The sequence below is a fragment of the Pleuronectes platessa genome, chromosome 24, assembly GCF_947347685.1.
Source record: "Pleuronectes platessa chromosome 24, fPlePla1.1, whole genome shotgun sequence".
Lineage (NCBI taxonomy): Eukaryota > Metazoa > Chordata > Actinopteri > Pleuronectiformes > Pleuronectidae > Pleuronectes > Pleuronectes platessa.
This window is the reverse complement of record NC_070649.1, coordinates 3,505,596-3,523,859: the sequence shown is the minus strand read 5'-3', so window position 1 is coordinate 3,523,859 and position 18,264 is coordinate 3,505,596. Positions and strand designations below refer to the sequence as shown.

Genomic DNA, 18,264 nt, shown 5'->3' with positions numbered 1-18,264 from the left:
CAGGTGGACAGCAGGCTGAGGGTTCTCTGTGCTGAATTACTCAGAAAATTATTACTTGATTGGAATCCATCCTCTTTCAGCTGCTAATGTCCGAGGGTTTGCTGATTTTGAGTAATCGGATTGATAAAATTCAAATTTTTGTAGATGTCACCTTCAAAATAGACTTCTGGTGGTTCCAATTAGAGCAGCCTAAGAAAAAAAATAGCATTTTCCAACTCTGACAAGCACTCGACTATCAGCGGCCACAGAAAACAGAAAGTATGGTCAACCCTTAACAGTGGGAACCAGCTGATATCAAACAGAGTCAAGGAGACTGGCACAAAGATGTTGAAGTATCCCTTTAAACGCAAATATGACCAAGGAGCGAGCTTACATCACTTTTTCCCGCGGTGCTAGTTGATTTAAAAACAAATAATAAGACAAACTACTCGCTGCAGACTGGCAAGTAGCTTTAGTGCGAAGCAGCAGCAGTGTTCATATGGTGCAACGCGCTCGAGCTCAAGAGCCGATCGGCTGCTAATCCCACTTCATATGGTGCAAATATTAAAAAAACACACATGTTCTTATGGTGCAACAAGGGCAGATTGTCTCTTTGAATTGAGTACTGCCTTCAGTTATCGGCCAAGGCTGTGCCAAAGGCTCCGTCCAAACGGACAACTGCTCTTCCTGTCCTGCAGAAGCTATGCAAGTCTCCGACGCAGGGAGATGTGCTTAGTGTACATGCTCACACACACAACCACACACACAAACACACTTATACAAACACAGGGTTTTCTTCCGCAGCAGCGAGATATGCTTAGTACACACACACACATACAATTAGAAGTAGTGTAACAACATGGGAGATGTCCCTACCTCACCCCTGACGCACACACACTGACACACTGATGTCCAATAATCCCTCACCCCTTTATAATTTGGGAACAATATTCATATGGTGCTATTGAGTCAAGCTGGGTGGTTTTTGTATAGTTGTGGTTACAGTGGTGTGAAGAATTTAGCCAAATATGTTTAGAAAAAGTGTGTGAAGAGCGTTTCACATTAAGATTGATCGAATGGTGTAATTCAATCAATCCCACTCCTCGTGTGGAGAGTGTACGTAGAAAAACAGCAACACCTTCTGTCCCTGTGGAAAAAAGCAACAAATGCCTTAACCGCTCGACACAAAGTGGAGCTGGGTTATTTCCTATGATGGTTATGTGCACAAACATCGGGAAGGTGGCGATTGCTTTAGGTGCACACTCTAAACTGGACGTGCACTGTACATTCAGTGTGGAGCACAGAGGAGGAAACCAGCGTACCGTGTTAGCTCCTTGTCCTAAAAGCCGATCACGTGCCATTTAGAGAACACAATCGGGCCTTTTCCGTTCGTAATCGTGAATTTCTTGCATGAATGTTCTAGATTTGAGGGCCAACGTGCTCCTGTAGGAAAATAAAAGGTTACTGCAGAGGTTTGAAGAGTCACAGCTTCATATGTGCTTCTGTGTTGTTAGAGGGAGATTAATGCTGAGCTCCGAGAGCAGCTGTCCCCCCCCCGCATTTCCCCCCCGGCGCTGACCCCTCACCCGCCCCCTACGCACCTCGAGCTCCAGCCAATCAGAAATCAGGTTTAACACAGCCAAATCAGGTTTTGACACAACCAAAAAAAAAACAATACACAGTTCCTTCTTTGTAGGGAACCAATCACGTGTGGCGCTCAGACTCGACTGTACCCTCAGAAACTGCAGGTGTCATCCCCATTTTTGATTCAGGTTCCATCCAATCCATGAATCCAGACTCTACAGTCGAGTCCGCACGCTACACATGATGAGTTTCTTCTCTTTACTCCAAGACAAACAAACAACCGCAGCCTTAACCCGGCCCACTCTGGAGGAATCGAGGATCCAGTCAGTTGTTGTATGGCTACACATCCGCAGCTATGCAAGTGTGCAGGCAAGAAAAGCTCCGGGCTTGGAAAACCTTTTCAAATAGATACCACATCACTGTACTCTTATTTGTGTCATGACTTTCAGCCTTTGGAGGTGGTTCAAGTGTTAAATGTGCAACGATGGAACCATTAGTTTAACTTCTTTGTAGGTTTTTTATGTGTTTATGTTCATTTTTATGCTTTTAATTTATTATTTTTTTCTCCATCAAGCTTGTTGATGGGATCAAATTAGTCAGAAAACTGTGTAATGCTTCTTGACCTTGGAGTCCAGAGGTCAAGATTCACGATGGACGCAACCTCCCGACTGAGAAATGTGCATCTGATTGAAAGGATCCACACAAAAGTTCTATTATCAGGGTCTGCAAAGCATATGAGGCCTGTAGTTAGGATGTGTGTGTGAGCATGTGTGTGTGTGTGTGTGTGTGTGTGAATGTTGTGTCTGTATCAGTGATGCTTCATATGCGTTTTCTTTAGCCAAAGTTTTACTTGCTTGGTCCAGAGCTGCGAGAGGAGCATCTTGGTTTCACAGAACTCGAGGCCAGACGCCGTTTCTGATCTCAGACCAGTTTCAACCAGATCTGAGTTCAACTGCAATGGAAATCCTAACGTATGGTTTGGCACAAATACAAAAATTCTGTTACTGAAGGTGATTATCCGTGGTTCGACTCAGATCTGGACACTGAAAGCACAGAGCCGGGTCAAACCTGAGCGTGGACAACCCTGTAAGATGTTCCATGAGCTTTTATTTTGTCACTATGTTCTTCAGCTTGAGAAAAAAACGAAAAAAAAGTAGCGCTAGAGAATTCGATGTGCAAAAGTAGCTTTGATTTTCTGTAGTTGGCCTTTTGATTGTAAATACCTTAGTCTGCAAATCCTCCTATGTTCCATGAGTTGGCGTAGATGGCTCGTTCAAATGTACCGATAGTAAATGTTCTTTATAAATAACCCAGAATGTACGACGAGGAGAAAAATACGGCTTGACTGGAAACTGTGTTTTCGTAGGAGTCTGTGCCATCGTGTTGTCTTGAGTATAAGCACACCGATATTACATGTTTAGGCAGGATGAAGTTTTGGGAGGTGATCTGCCAGACGGCCATCTGAAGAGAAACTATCCCTTAAAGAAAAATTGGTTTTGGGTTTAATTAAATAAGCAAAGTACAAAGATCTTTTAAAATAATTGCTTAAAAGCATCTTTAAATCTCTCAAATTGACATGTTACATCTAATTGGTGAAATTATATTTATATTTCAAGGTTGCGAGCTCCCGCAAATGAAATCCCATTGGCTGTCAGCGGCTGTCTGGCTCACACCTCCTGGCTTCACGACAGAAACCATGGCTGTCGTCATCAACCGTGTTCAAACCGCTCCTGCGTCAGCTCATTAAAACAAATACAAAAACAAAAACCCACCATTCAGGAATCGTCCGCTCACTGGAGAGATTCTCAAATTCACACCGAATGTTTTCTGACCAACCGTAAACCGGCAGAAACCAGAAGCTCTGACGTCTCTGGTTCGTGTTTTCTGTGTCTACGACCGTGTTCAAGGATTCTGGGGAAGAGTTGAATGATATTTTCAGAGGCTCCAGGCGGCCGGCGTTAGGAAATACGTTATTTTTGTTACAATACCTCCTGAAAAATAAAGTCTATTTATCTGTGAAGAGACAAAGATTTACAGTGATACAGTAACTACATAGAAATGATGACAGATTTTAAATGATATAAAAACAGATATAAATGGAACACATGTACAGTCCATTTGGTTTTGAACATGATACAGAGATGTACGTGTCTGTATTGAGTTTGATTTTATATATTTACCATTTTATTACATTGTAACATTGTGACTGCTATGGAGAAAAAAAAAAGATATATAAAGGAATATAAATTACTTTTCCAAACGCGTGTCGATCTTTCTTTCCATTTATTCCTATGTTGCTTCGAGTAACCAAACAGGAAGTCCAGACTTTTGATGAGATTTATTCGTCTTTGAAACCACAGATAGAAATTGCATAGTTCAGTTTAACTTCCCAACCCAGGAAAACAGTAACTTTAAAGATCCAACATGATTAATATGATACTTTTGAGACTCTGAGCCTCTTTTTGACAATCGAGGTGTAAAACTGAGCAACAATAGAACGTGGGAAGAGTTTAGATGTGGACTTTCTTCCCTTAGTTTCAATTGAATGATGCAGTTTTACACACACACACACACACACACACACACACACACACACACACACACACACACACACACACACACACACACACACACACACACACACACACACACACACACACACACACACACACACACACACACACACACACACACACACACACAAATCCCTAAACACTGTGTGGTCGGAAGCATGTGTTGTTCTATAGTGTCGCTGTTGTCAACAAATCCTATAAAAAGACCAAAACCAACAATGTGTGAGTGTGTCTTTTGGCCATATTGATATTAAAAGTTTGACTTTATTCTTATTTTATTTCCCTTTAATTCTGCCTAACACTCAAAATACAAAGTATTGTCCTAAAAACATCTGGTCACTGCAGATTTGAGCAAAAGCGGATGAACAGTGTATTTGTATTTCTCTTTTAAAGAGGTTTGTACTTAATAAGAAGGAATACTTCCATCATCAAGTACTGCAAACGGGATTTTTACCTTTTATACTAGAATTTTATAAAAAAAAACTTATTGAGATGTTTTCAGATTTATCAGCTTCCCAAATAAAACAGTAAAAGTTCAAAATTAAATCTAAATGAACACAATCATAAGAATGTCTACATCTGTGAGGGAGTTTCCTCATTACACAAGAAAATTTGTGACAGGCTCCCTCTTCTGACAAAATAGCTACACTACACTTTACATAAAAAAATCTCATAAAATGAAGGTTACTTCAGTTCCCGCAGAAATATATTAAATAAATCTCTTAAAATCAGTAGCGTCTAAAAATCTAAAAAGAGTTTTCCTCAGAACACCCCTGGTTCCCCGTCACAGGTTCAAGTCTCTCGTAAAACGATTGTTTTCTTACAGCAGTAACATTATGAACAATTAAATAACCACCAGTAGTATTCACCATTCTGTCCTACAGCTGTTTGTACAACTTCACATCCGGGGGCGTAGGCACAAACATCCCCTCAGAACGATTTCTACTAAGGAGTTGTGGAAACTCAGAACTTGCTGGTTTGTTGTGACCTACTCTTTAAAAGGGGTCTGATCCCAAATATGTTAAATAACCAATCACATACTACATATACATAAAATATATAAATATCTCTTGGATGGAATGGACGTGATACCAATAAGCCTAATCATGAAGTTAATCTCCTTTAGGACATGACGTGATTATGAAAAGGCTATTTTAACTATAAATGAATCAGGAATAGCCCATTTAAAAGTGGCCTATAAGTAGTACTAACATAGTACTAGCCTAAAATTACTACTTTTAGTAGTACAAGAATAGTGCTCTTTAAAACAGGGCTACAAATGCTGATACTCTCTGTTTATTTGCTGGTTAATTTAATACTTAATGTATTTGAAATTAAAAGAATTAAAGTATCTGTACTTGGGATATTTTGGCTTCATCTTTGTAGAGAAATGTGAAAGTGGTGGTCGCCATCTTTACTTAGAATCTACTGACAGATGACCAGTAACTTAGAATGCCTCTTTTACAGTGCAGGCAAAGACACAGCGGTGGGAGAACACATGTGGTTTGTAGTTTAAAGGATAAATTCTTTAAAATTTGGTCAGTAGTAAAACCTCTTTGTGCATGAAAGCTTTCTGAATACAGCTTCATACTGAAGGCTTCAGAAACAGCAGCTCCTTCTCCTGCATGTTTGTGTGTGCACATTCATGCAGTGCACCCATGCCAGTGTGAAATCTAGGGCGGCGGCTGAGTGGGTTAAGTGCAAGTACCTATTGGAGCTCAACTAGGTGACGCAGACCAGTCTGTGACGCTCGGGTCTGACTGGTTTACTCAAACAGGGGTTCTACATCGTCGTCCATCTGCAGCCTCTGGAAAGCTCGGGAGCGCGACTGCCAGTGTTTTCGCCTCCACCTGAAAATAACTGAAGAGTCAAATCATGTTAGTTTGTTCATCAGTTCATGATACGCAGATCATTCTTTCATAGTTTAAATGAAGAAACAAATTACCCCTGTGTGGAGTCCCCCAGGGCTCGATTCTGGGTTCCCATTTTATTTAATATCTAAATGCTAACTCTGGGGTTTGCATTATGCATTGATATAACAAATATTAACTTACGAATGACTGTGGCGAGGACCAGTAAGATGCCCAGCACCAGGCTGATCCCCAGGGAGAGGTTCCCACAGGCCTCAGCGGCCAGTAGGCAGCGAGCTTGGCTCAGGCTGCCGTTGTTGGGCTGGGGGGGCACCGACAGCAGATGGCACATGAGAGGGTAAATGTCCACGCTCCTTAAACTGCTGATTCGATAACCTTCACGGAAGCTGGGCCCTGCCGCTACCATGAAGGGGTGCATGCTGGGTAGGGAGTTGTCGTAGCCGTGATCGCCCACTGAGGGAGAGAAGAGGAGTAAGTAGTGGGTGGGGCTGCAGTCTCTTTGAATGTAGATTGGTTTACTAGTAATAACTTCTAAACTAAAGAAAAGTACATCTTCCAGGATGACTATAATCAATGAGACATGTTGTCCAACTAGATTAAGGACACACAGATCTGCAGACACCCAATGTATTTGTCTACTTATCAACTTAAAAAGAACTCGATATCTTATATCCTACTAACATTCCCAGCAGGGAAACCTGTAGTCATTCAGCCAAACATTACCTGAGGTGCTCAGCTGATTTAAACATCTACATATTAAACATTTATGAACCCATTCATTTGTTTTTTCCGTCCTGAAGGTTTTTTCCTATCGAACAGTAGCATTAGATTATTCAGTTGTGATTCAGTGGTAGAACCTCCAGTTTAATGGAAAACAAAGTAGATGTAGCCTGGGACACACACACACACACACACACACACACACACACACACACACACACACACACACACACACACACACACACACACACACACACACACACACACACACACACACACACACACACACACACACACACACACACACACACACACACACACGAACAAACATTTATTGATGAAAGATGTAATAACACATAACTTAGAGACCTACTTTTGGACAGCGTGTTCCCTCGCTGCACGATGGTCCAGCCTTCATCAGCAACCAGTATGATTGGCTGAATGCGTTCGTTGTTGCGGTAGTGCAGCCTATCAGGGATGTCCCTCTTCAGATAGGCTGTCATGTGGGGGTGGCACGTACTCAGCCGAGAGAAGATTGTCTTTGAATCTGCACAGGAACACACGTTTCTGTGAATAGTTCATGAGGAGTCGCTGCATGTCAGCTGATGTGAACCTGGGTACCTTCATGTGGGAGGATGGCTGCGACGGGGGAGCTGTCCACCAGCGTGTACTCGTCCGGGTGGATGCAGTCGTCCAGACGTATGATGCGCTTGGCCGACAGCTGAGCCATTCCGTGGTCGCTGGTTATCACGATGTTGATTCGACCCCAGAGGCCGGTGGACTTCAGCTTGGACACCAGCAGGCCGATGTTGTCGTCAACCTGTCGAGCCAATCTTTGAGTCAGAGGAGTTCAGCTCAAATTTAATGAACCATCGAATGTGATAAGACACGCTTACTAAATGTCACTATTCCATTTTCTCTGATTCTTTATCATCTTAATGTCTCCACAGACTTATTTGCTCTACTGATTATATCATGGATGGAAATTCTGCTACTGCTGTTGCTTAGGATGTGGGTAAACACACAAAACGCACAAGTGCATGTACAACTTTGTACAGGTTCAAAACAATGGTTTGTGATTCTATTTATTTTTTAATAATAATGATAACAAAACTAATATTGTAGTAATTTAAACTTGATAAATGTCTGAAAATGGAATAAAGCTAAACTTAATGTCGGTGCATCACAGTTGGTAGAAAACTCTTCAATGTTTTGTCTGTTCAACAGTTAAGCTGCTATTGTCAATAGTTGCACAGGCGTCACCCGTGATACCACTTGTGAAAGCTGGAACTTGTGAAAATAACCTAGCCTCTAGTTTGCAGTCAGCAAACAAAGGACAGAGCTTAGCCTACAACAAGGGATAATTTGAATGCGGATTAAAGACAGTTTGGAAATGTAATTAGATGACTGTACCTCTTTCAGCACTTTGCTCATGGCGGCGGTGTCGTCTGGCCCGTATTTGTGTCCCGACGAGTCCGGCTCCTCCCAGTAGAGAGCTGCGAACTTCACTCCCGGTTCCTGGAGGAAAAGAAATGATCCAAACTGTCAGATTACAGCTGCTGCCCCGTCCAGGACGAATGTTACGGCCTTGAGGACATTGATGAGCAAACAAATGGAAGTTGAAATGCAGAGTAATGACGCTTTAACTAAAGAGTTACATGTCTACCTTTCCATTTCCCAGCAGCCACTTTGTCACGTTCCCTATCCGCTGCCGGAATGTCACGCTAACGTCATAGGGCAGGAAGTGTGTCGCTGTGCGGTTGCTGATGAGAACGTCGGAGCCGGGCCACATCATGGCCGCCGTCTTGTAGCCGGAGTCCAGCGCCGTGATCCACAGGGGCTGAGCTTTGCTCCACCACATCGGGTCCACGCCCTGGCCGGCGTGGAAGTACTTGTGGCTGACGGGGTCATACATGTGACTGGCCAGGATACCATGGGACTCAGCGTACAGCCCTGTCACCTGGAGGAAAAAAACAATGTCAAATATACATTACATATATATTTGTGGATTTGTGCTCCTATCTATGACTTTTAGGTTTTAAGCAGTTTAAGCAGGGTTACCAGGGTGTAGTGGTTGGGAAAGGTCTTGGTGATGAAGACGTTGGTGATCTGCTCCACCAGGACCCCCTGGCTGTACAGGAGCTTGAGGTTCGGCATGGGGAACCTCTGCAGGTAGTCTGCCCGGAACCCGTCGAACGACACCATCAGCAGCGGCAGAGGCCCCTGCTGAGCCTCGGAGCCGCCGGAGACCGAGGCTGGGACGCCACACAGGACGACCAGCAGCACCTTCAGTAACATCCTGAGAAGATTTAAACAAAACACAGGGAATCTTGTCATGCCAGCAGCTGGGGGGGCTCTGTGTAGGCACTGCTGTTCAGGTGGTGCAGACCAAAACAAAGGGTTTAGAGTTACAAAAAAAGAAAAAGAAACATCTGGCTACACAACACATACACATACAGAATGACCAAATATTTCAAACATGGGGACAAATGTGTCGGTGCAAATAAATGTGATCGCAGTACACACACACACACACACACACGCACGCACGCACGACCAGGAAGTGACAGGTGAAAACAAGAAAGACAAGTATACATCAGCTTCTACACATTAACTTAATAACTGAAAGTGACTCATAATATTATAATAATATTAAAAACACATCCCAGACTAAGAATATGCGACGTGAAATTAGCGATAAGGAAGTTTAGGAGTTTCCCTTATGAGTAGAAACAGCTGATAAATCCCATGTTAGCATGCTAATGTCGCAGCTAACGTGGTTCCGGGGCAGACAGAGGTGCCTCGGCGGCCGTGGTCGGCGGGACGCGGTCACCTGTCAGCGGGGACACGGTAGATGTCCTCCTCCTCAATTATGGTGGAAGTTGTCTCACAGCAGCATCATGAATGGACTTCCTCAAAGACACACTCGAAACCACATTAACGCAATAACTAGCATTTGTACTGTCAACTTCCGGTTGGGCATTTCAAAATAAACCCCTCTTTGAAACTCGACTTACTCTACTTTAAGATTACCGCCATTTCTAGTCTGGTTTCTCCCATAAATACCAACTAAGCTCTTCAAGCATAAATAAAATAGATTTTAAAATCTTCAAACTGTTATATTTATGAGTTCTTAAAATATACTGCTTTTATTTTGAGGTAAAACCTGCGTGTCTTTTATCTCGTTAACACAAACTTGACGTCACCCTCCACTGAGGCTGTAACTGGATTGACAGGTGAATCGGCCAATCAGCGTCCAGATAATCAATAAACTTGGCTTGTGAGGATGTGGTGGAATGAAAAGTTTCACTAACTTGTGTATTTCTGTTGAAAAGAAGTAAATCTGTCAAGTTTACAGAAGCTGACGATTCTATGTAATGACACAATCAAGTAGCTCAGGGTTGCGTCTTAACATTCAAGTGAAATCACAACAGAAATATGCCAGCTATGACACATTAAATGAGTCTAAATTAGAAATGCATGGCCGAGACAATGGCTGTCAGAGTCAGAGCTGCAGGAACGAGCCTTAAACCTCGAGTTGTCTCAAAACTTGGACGTCATTCAGAAAGTGAGCGTCTGTCCGTGGAAAACTGACTTTTAGAGCTTTATCATCGCCTTAAAGTTATTAAACTAATAAAAAAGACTTGGATTGGTTACAATCTCGAACTTGAGATAGAATAATTAATTCATAAGGATGCTTGCCAAGATTTAATTGCTTTATTTTTTTATATACCACCCATTTATAAATCATGGTAATAGGAGTGTAGGTGAAACAAGCCGTCTGCCAGGTTACCCTCTAAACTTCTATGGCTGCTAATGTGATTCTTCGATTACACTTGCTTTTTGGCTCACGCTCGGAAAAACCTTGCGCTGCCGGTTACCAGACCAAGTTCCAAAAGTCTTTGTGGAATGTGTCTTCTGTCAAATGCCTGAAATGAAGAGACACAACTTGAAATACTTCACCAGACATGAAGCATAACTTAATTCAACACTGCTGTGTAACTTTCAGTTAAATGTTTTTGTGCGTCCTGAATGAGAGGAGCTGAAGTTGTAATAAATTCACCAAACTCAGTTTAGAATTCCTCATATTTTAAGTTTTCTCGCTGATCATTGAAGATGAACACTGGTTTTTAATGACTGTATTAAGTTCTGCTTAAAGGCAGAGGATTTTCATGCTTAAATGAAAAAAATGAAAAACTGTTGTTTATTGAGATCGAAGCTGATTTGTGAAAATAGTGGTAACCTGTTGGGATGTGGAAAGTTTTTAGACTTTCATTCACGACATTGCAGCCGATCCTTGATAAGACACCCAGTCTACCTCTGTTGCTACTTGGAATCCGGCCCATCATATCATTTATATCTAAACCAATCAGTCGTATTCTCTGTTGGCTGTGTTCTCCTTTAAGGATCACATCCTGCCATCCCTGTCCAAAGTCCTGGGGTGATCTTTGATAAGGTTGGCAGCGTTGGAATTTGGCTCTCACTCTGCCTCACACCTTGACGTCCTCCACCACCCACAGGACGACCTCCGTTTGACTCCTTCGTCCAGGATGGATCCCTGTGAGGAGAACACGTACGAGACCCCAGAGCTTTACCTGAACCACACACCGGCTATATACGACATGCCGGCCGAGGAGGAGTCCTACGTGGATGCCTCAGTAGAGTACGAGAACACCAGACGGTCCCTTAAGAAGGTATCTCTTCCCCCTTCTCTCCCACCGCCTCGGCTTCCCACTGAGGAGAGGCGAGGCAGCTCCTCTTCCTCGTCCTCCTCGTCCTCCTCGTCCTCCTCACACGGTGGAGATAGAGACAAGGGGGAGGTGGAGGAGAAAGAAGTACAGAAGATTGAGGTGAGGCCGAGCAGCAAAGACCTCTCTTGGGAGAGTCAGGAGATGCATGTGGACGAGAGGAGCTCATCACGCAGGTCATCGGCCTCATCATCCTCTTCATCCTCTTCATCGGCGTCTGAGAAGGAACCTGAGGAGAAGCCAGAGCAGGAGAAGGATGAAATGAAGATCACACTTTATACCAAGGTACAGGAAGAATGGGATTATTGTATGTGGAGATTCTGAATTGACGTTTTATGATACAAATGTGTAGATATACTTCACACATACAAACACACACACACACACACACACACACACACACACACACACACACACACACACACACACACACACAGTCTTCATGCTCTGACAAACTTTCTTTAATGCGACATGTAGGCCTCATAATTTACAGACGCAATCACTTTCATATCAGTTGCTAATAAACACGTTGGCAAGGTCAGTGGGAGTCTCCTTGTGTGTGTGTGTGTGTGTGTGTGTGTGTGTGTGTGTGTGTGTGTGTGTGTGTGTGTGTGTTTGTGTGCGTGTGTGTGTGTTTGTGTGCGTGTATGTGTGTGTGTGTGCATATGTGATATTTTATTGTGGAACATCCAGGTGAGTTGAACTTCATTCCCTATTGTTTGCTCCCCCCCGCACACACACACACACAGAAAAGACTATACATGAGGATCTATAAAGAGCAGTGTGTGTGTGTGTGGGTGTGTGTGTGTGTGTGTGTGTGTGTGTGTTGGAGGGGGTTACTCTGCTTCTAAATATAGATTAAGTTGAACTGACAAGAATGTTCTGACTCAATGCTGGGATAGTTTTTGTGGGATGGCCATGTGAATTCTAGTGTGTGTGTGTGTGTCTTTGATTTCCTGGGAAATGTATTCATTAATAATAGCTTAACACACACACACCCACACACACAAAGACACACACACGCACTGAATTCATTACATAATCGGAACATCAAGTACATTTGCAGCGGAGTAAGCAGGGATCATAAATCTGGAACTTTGAAACCACATAAACCAAAGCAATATAACACCAAGGTCCACAGTGTGCAGCGACTCTGTTCAAGGGAACTTTTCAAATAGTTTTCAAAGGCAGTGGAACTCTAAGAGGAATAAGACACAGTATATACACATAAACCCTGTCTTTTCACAACAATAATATAAATAATTGTTGTTTAAATGCTGTGACCTGACTCAGACTCCCCTCTGAGCAGGAGACAATGACTCCTGCTGATTCAGAGTCAGCCGTTCAGAGCTATAAGAGTCGGCGGATGGGGAGGTGCACCCTGCCTGCCCTTTCCCACCTCACTGTGTTAGTGCAGAAACCCCCACGCACAAACCCTCCCTCATGGGGGTTATTTTTGCCTGACACTGTCCCGCCCCACTGCAACACACACAAAGACACACACACTCACACACAGACACACAGACACACACACAGACACACACACACACACCCTGGCATTCGTCCTCCCTGAAGCTCCTACAGAGGAGCTATGGGACTAAGCAGACTTCACCAACTGGACCTGGAGTAGAATCTGAGACGGCTCTCTCTCTCTGTCTCTCTCTCTCTCTCACACACAAACACAAACACACACACTTAGACACAAACAAATCCATCTACACGTTTGTGGAAACTAAACACCCAAAGTGCGTCTCTCCTGACCATGACGGATACGGCTGCTGAGGAGGACAAGGACCCCGATATTGAGCTATTTGTTAAGGTGGGGCTTTTAATGTGTGTTTATGTGTGTTGTCACACAAAAAGTTGTCTTTAACTTCTAAGTAACATATTTATACAACTTTTACTATCTGAATTCTGCCTTTAATAGCTCATTTCAGCTGCATATGCTCAGTATATTATCTATAAATAAAGTAACCATGTGTGTATTTATATGTAGCGGGTGGCTCCTTGACGCGTGTTCATGCCATGTTGTTGTTGTTGTTGTTGCGTGCTGATTTTCCGTGTGTTAACCTGATCCCCACGTGCATGAACAATCTCTCCCACTGAATTATTACTGGGATCCTTTCAGTGTCGAGCACGGCAGGTTCTGATGCGTGTGTGCCGCTCAGTGTGTGAAGGAATGTGAGAAATAACGCCCTTTGTTGTTATAGCATGAACATGATGCTCTCTTCTAGCCAGTTATTTGAATATGTCATACATATTGATGAAGTATATTTTGAAAAATATCATTAATAAGATCGATACCATTCTCAAACATCTTGATTGACAGCTGAGACTGACTCACGATTGGTCGGGCGCGTGTGTCGGCGGGACTTCTCCTTGTATTCAGGATATTTTGGCTTCATTTCTGGACAGTGAGAGGCGGTGAAGACGTATTTAACGATTCATTTAAAGATCTTAAAGGCTGGATAAACCTTTGTAGTGAGGGTACGGCTGGATGTCAAGGATGCCATGTTGTGGCAGGAGAGAAAGTTGCATATTATTTCTGTCACACTGCGTCAGTAGGAAAACCACAAGTTCAAATGGGCAGCGAGGCGGCTAATGGAGGCGGCGTGGATTATTCATGTTGGATTTTGTGTCACATTACAGTGTCCCGTTACAGTTTAGAACACACACACACACACACACATACACGCTTGCAACACCTCAGATCCAGTGATTCTTACATATAGTCATTCATCTGGATGGGTTAATAATATGGGTGAGACACTGGTAGTGTTTTGAACTGGGCTCTAAACTCCATGTTTCTTAATGTGTGTGTTCACAGGCCGGCCAGGACGGGGAGAGCATCGGAAACTGTCCTTTCTCTCAGCGCCTCTTCATGATCCTCTGGCTGAAAGGAGTCGTTTTTAATGTCACCACTGTGGACCTCAAGAGGTAACAATAATATTAATGATAATATTAATGATAATAATGATAAAAATACAACTATTATATTAGCCAAACATCTGGGAAACTCTAGATAGAGAAAAGATATCAGCTGTAGTTTTATTCAGTCTCATCGATTTGATATATATAACAACAAGAAACTACTTCAACCTGAATCTACAGCAATCCACAGATTTGGGTTTAAAGAATATAAAAAGTATAAGTTAACATTGGTTGTTTTAAATTTTAAATATCCTGCTTATCCAAATTTAAAATAAAATTCTGTCGTGTTTGTATATAATTAAAATAAATCCCTCTTAACATAGAGTACATGTGTATTTTCCATTGTAAACATGAGTAATTAATAGTTTGCTGGAGGAATTTTCACCGCAAATATGTATATGTATTTTATAGCTTTAAGATAATATATGTGTATCTAACAGCTTTAAGATAAGATACATGTATTTTATAGATTTAAGACTTGTATTTTATTACGCTCCTTCTCTGAGTGCTGCTTTCAGAATTAAACCAAAGTTCAATGAGCAGTCTCTTAAAGGGTCATGTTTAAAAATCACTTTAAGTTGTCTGTGAAGCAGCATTAGCCACCACACAGAGAGAGAGAGAGAGAGAGAGAGAGAGAGAGAGAGAGAGAGAGAGAGAGAGAGAGAGAGAGAGAGAGAGAGAGAGAGAGAGGAGACTCATCTGTGTCCTGACAGCACTCGTACTGAAGTGATTTATCAAACTATCTAAGGACAAGGTTGTAAAGTGATTCCCTTCTTGATAAGGAAACCAGCCGACCTCCACAACCTGGCCCCGGGGACACACCCGCCCTTCCTCACCTTCCAGGGGGAGGTGCTCACCGACGTCAACAAGATAGAGGAGTACCTGGAGGCCGAGCTGGCGCCACCGAAGTAGGTGTCACGCAAAAAAGCACGCGACAATCCGGGGAATAAAGTCGCAACATGAGAACTAACGGTCTTTTTATCGTAGGTATCCCAAACTCGCAGCGAAGAACCGCGAGTCCAACATGGCCGGAAGCGACGTGTTCGCCCGGTTCTCTGCCTATGTGAAAAACACCAGGCCGGATAAGAACAGGGGTAAGAACTCCCAAATATATACAATCCAATCAAAAGCACTGGTTCACTGGCTTTAATGACCTTTGACCTGGACACGTGTTTCTGTCTGCTTCAGACTTAGAGAGGAGTCTGAACAAGGTCCTGGCGAAGCTGGACACTTATCTGCTGAGTCCACTTCCTGACGAGGACGAGACGGGACGCCAGAGCGGCAAAGGGGATTCAACTCGCAAATACCTGGACGGGGAGGAGCTGACGCTGGCGGACTGCAACCTGTTGCCCAAACTCCACGTGGTCAAGGTATCCAGCGTCTGATTGGCTGCGTTTCTCTGATCTCAAGAGGGAATTTGTTAACCGAATGGTATTTAATCTTTTTCGCAGGTGGTTGCGAAGAAGTACCGGAACTACGACATCCCGTCGGATTTCAGAGGGGTGTGGCGCTACCTGGGCAACGCCTACAGCCGAGACGAGTTCACCAACACGTGCGCGGCTGATGCGGAAATCGAACTCGCCTACAAGGACGTGGCCAAGAGGCTGGGGAAGTGAGCGCGTCGGGGTCACACTCACTATTTTACTTTTTTCTCCAACTAAAATCCTACTTGCGATGAACAGGATGTGTAGCAGTGACGCTGAAATAAGCTTAAAGGGGTGTGAGTCAGTCCAAAGGTCTGATGCCTCTGTAACTGCTTTATGGAGGAGGCCTGATAGTTTGATTGAAGTTTGATTGTGGTGATTAAACTGCTCAGAAATCGTGTTAATTTATATTCGTTGAGGTAAAATATGTAATTTTGGAACAAGCACTTCATCCGACCACTGATTGCAGTAATTTACAGTCACTTTAGAACGACCTATGTCTGGTTACAGTTAATCTGCTGATTACGCAGGATGCATAAAACAGGGTTGATCATTTCCCCTGTGTTATTTTTCTGTTTCCAGCCAAAGCGATTTGTCGCTGCCCTCCTTTTCTTAATGTCTGACTTTAAATCGCACATTTTTCGTCTGCTTTAACTGGTTAAACTAAAACACACATTTAAGACTGTTTTCCAGCCAAAGTCATTTGTCTTTGATGGGCGTGGTGTCAGCTCTGTGGACTTTGGACATGTCTCTGTCTTCATGGGGAAAAGACTCATCTCCTTTAACTACGTCATCCCTTTTTACTTTCAATTTTACCTTCGAATATATTTTCAATTTACTCTCAGATTAAAATGTTGAATTCAATCTAATAAACGAGCCTCTGATGATATAGAAAAGTTCACCCGCTTGCCGTGTTGAGTACAAACTGATTTAAGTGAATGTAATTTTAATGACAAGTGCCTCAGTGGGCATCTCCTCTGCCTTCAGCTCTTTATGTCTGTACAGTAAATTATATATATTTGAATATGATATAAATGGGAATTATGGATGTCGCCTGCTTTCTGAATCTGTGTGATGATAATAAATATGTCTGTAAATGATTATTAGAGATCATTATATTGCTTCTGATGATTAGAACCGCAAACCCCACTGTGTATATGTCACTTGTTGGAATAATAAATCTATTTTCTCAGAGACTGAGCAGCAGAGTTGTTGTTTTTCACTCCAAACGGTCGATTTATGATTTATGTGCGTGCCCGTACGAAGGGATAGATATCGACAGCAACTCTCCAGGCACATCGAGCTGTTGTTGTTGTGTTTGCTCAAATGTTCCTAGAGAAAAACAATCAGCGAATAAGTTTGTGGAAACTTTCTTATTGAACCTAAATGTATGTAAACATGTATCCTGCTCACACAACAAAATGAGAGATCACAGTCCATCAGAAAGCAGGAATAGATAAGGAGAAATCTCAGATGCAAGGCCTGAACTCCTCCTCATCCTCTTTTCCTCCCTCACGTCTATTTCCTGTGATGGACGAGAAGACAGTTTATTGCATTTAATATCATACGTGTTATAAATATCAGTATTTTATCTTAAAGTCCTATTTCCAGATTAGCCTCCTGGGAAACATATGTCCAACATGCACTATATAAGACAAAAATAATCATGTCACTGAATAATTGGGTTATACATTATACATTATACATTTTTATAATGTCCTTTACTGTACATAAATATATAAAGAGGCCCTTTACTGAGTGCATGCTGTAGCGTCTGACAGTCACCAGATGGCAGTAAACACAAAGGTTGTATTGCTGTGTAATAACACTAGCATGGAGTCTTTTATTTTCTGTATGTGATGTTCTATAGGCTATTTGATCAAATATTAAAGCAAGATTCAGGTAAATAAATAAGTAACGCGATGCGCAAAGATTGAGCAGCAAAAATGAATTAAATATAAACTAGAAAGCATGAATTGAATTGTTGTAATTTGGGGCATAATTTATTAGATTTTGAATGGTTTGTTTGAAGTCTTCTGTACATTAATTTGCAATGAAATGTTATCAAATTTAAAAAAAGCAGTGGGGTGATGTAAAATGCAAATTTACTACTACTACTAATTTCACACTATTTATACTAATTATAATACTACTAATTATAAGTACTCTGTGCATACAATTATTTCCAATACGTGTTACACTACTATAGTAGATTATTAAATAATATGCTTTAGTTCGAGTTGTAAATGTATATATGTAAAGGCTTAATTAAAGGTAAAGTTAGGGAGAGTAAAAAAGCAGATGGGTAAAAACGTAAAATATGAATTTATATAAATAGGCTTTATTATGATATAGAATAACAGATAATTAAAGCAATATTAGCAGAGTTCTACCAAATGTAGAACTTATATAATTTTGTTAAACTCGTCATATG

The 18,264-nt window shown here is 42.2% G+C and overlaps 2 protein-coding genes across 3 annotated transcripts; one reads left to right on the top strand and one right to left on the bottom strand.

Annotated features, from left to right (window-relative positions):
* Positions 1 to 3,882: 3,882 nt before the first annotated feature.
* On the bottom strand, positions 3,883 to 9,670 carry enpp4 (ectonucleotide pyrophosphatase/phosphodiesterase 4). Its single transcript, XM_053417350.1, has 8 exons — positions 9,561 to 9,670; positions 8,789 to 9,026; positions 8,394 to 8,687; positions 8,141 to 8,245; positions 7,349 to 7,547; positions 7,101 to 7,274; positions 6,191 to 6,460; positions 3,883 to 5,996 (listed from the first exon to the last, which is right to left on the bottom strand). The coding sequence occupies exons 2-8, from the start codon at positions 9,023 to 9,025 to the stop codon at positions 5,902 to 5,904; spliced, it is 1,374 nt and encodes a 457-aa protein (XP_053273325.1). The 5' UTR covers position 9,026; positions 9,561 to 9,670; the 3' UTR covers positions 3,883 to 5,901.
* Positions 9,671 to 11,175: 1,505 nt separating this feature from the next.
* clic5a (chloride intracellular channel 5a) lies at positions 11,176 to 17,026 on the top strand. 2 transcript variants are annotated; one of them, XM_053417351.1, is made up of 6 exons: positions 11,176 to 11,760; positions 14,303 to 14,412; positions 15,189 to 15,314; positions 15,394 to 15,500; positions 15,595 to 15,776; positions 15,858 to 17,026. In XM_053417351.1, the coding sequence occupies exons 1-6, from the start codon at positions 11,278 to 11,280 to the stop codon at positions 16,020 to 16,022; spliced, it is 1,173 nt and encodes a 390-aa protein (XP_053273326.1). In that variant the 5' UTR covers positions 11,176 to 11,277; the 3' UTR covers positions 16,023 to 17,026. The 2 variants fall into 2 exon arrangements, with proteins under 2 accessions (XP_053273326.1, XP_053273327.1); XM_053417352.1 differs by lacking the exon at positions 11,176 to 11,760 and adding an exon at positions 13,034 to 13,294.
* Positions 17,027 to 18,264: the final 1,238 nt, after the last annotated feature.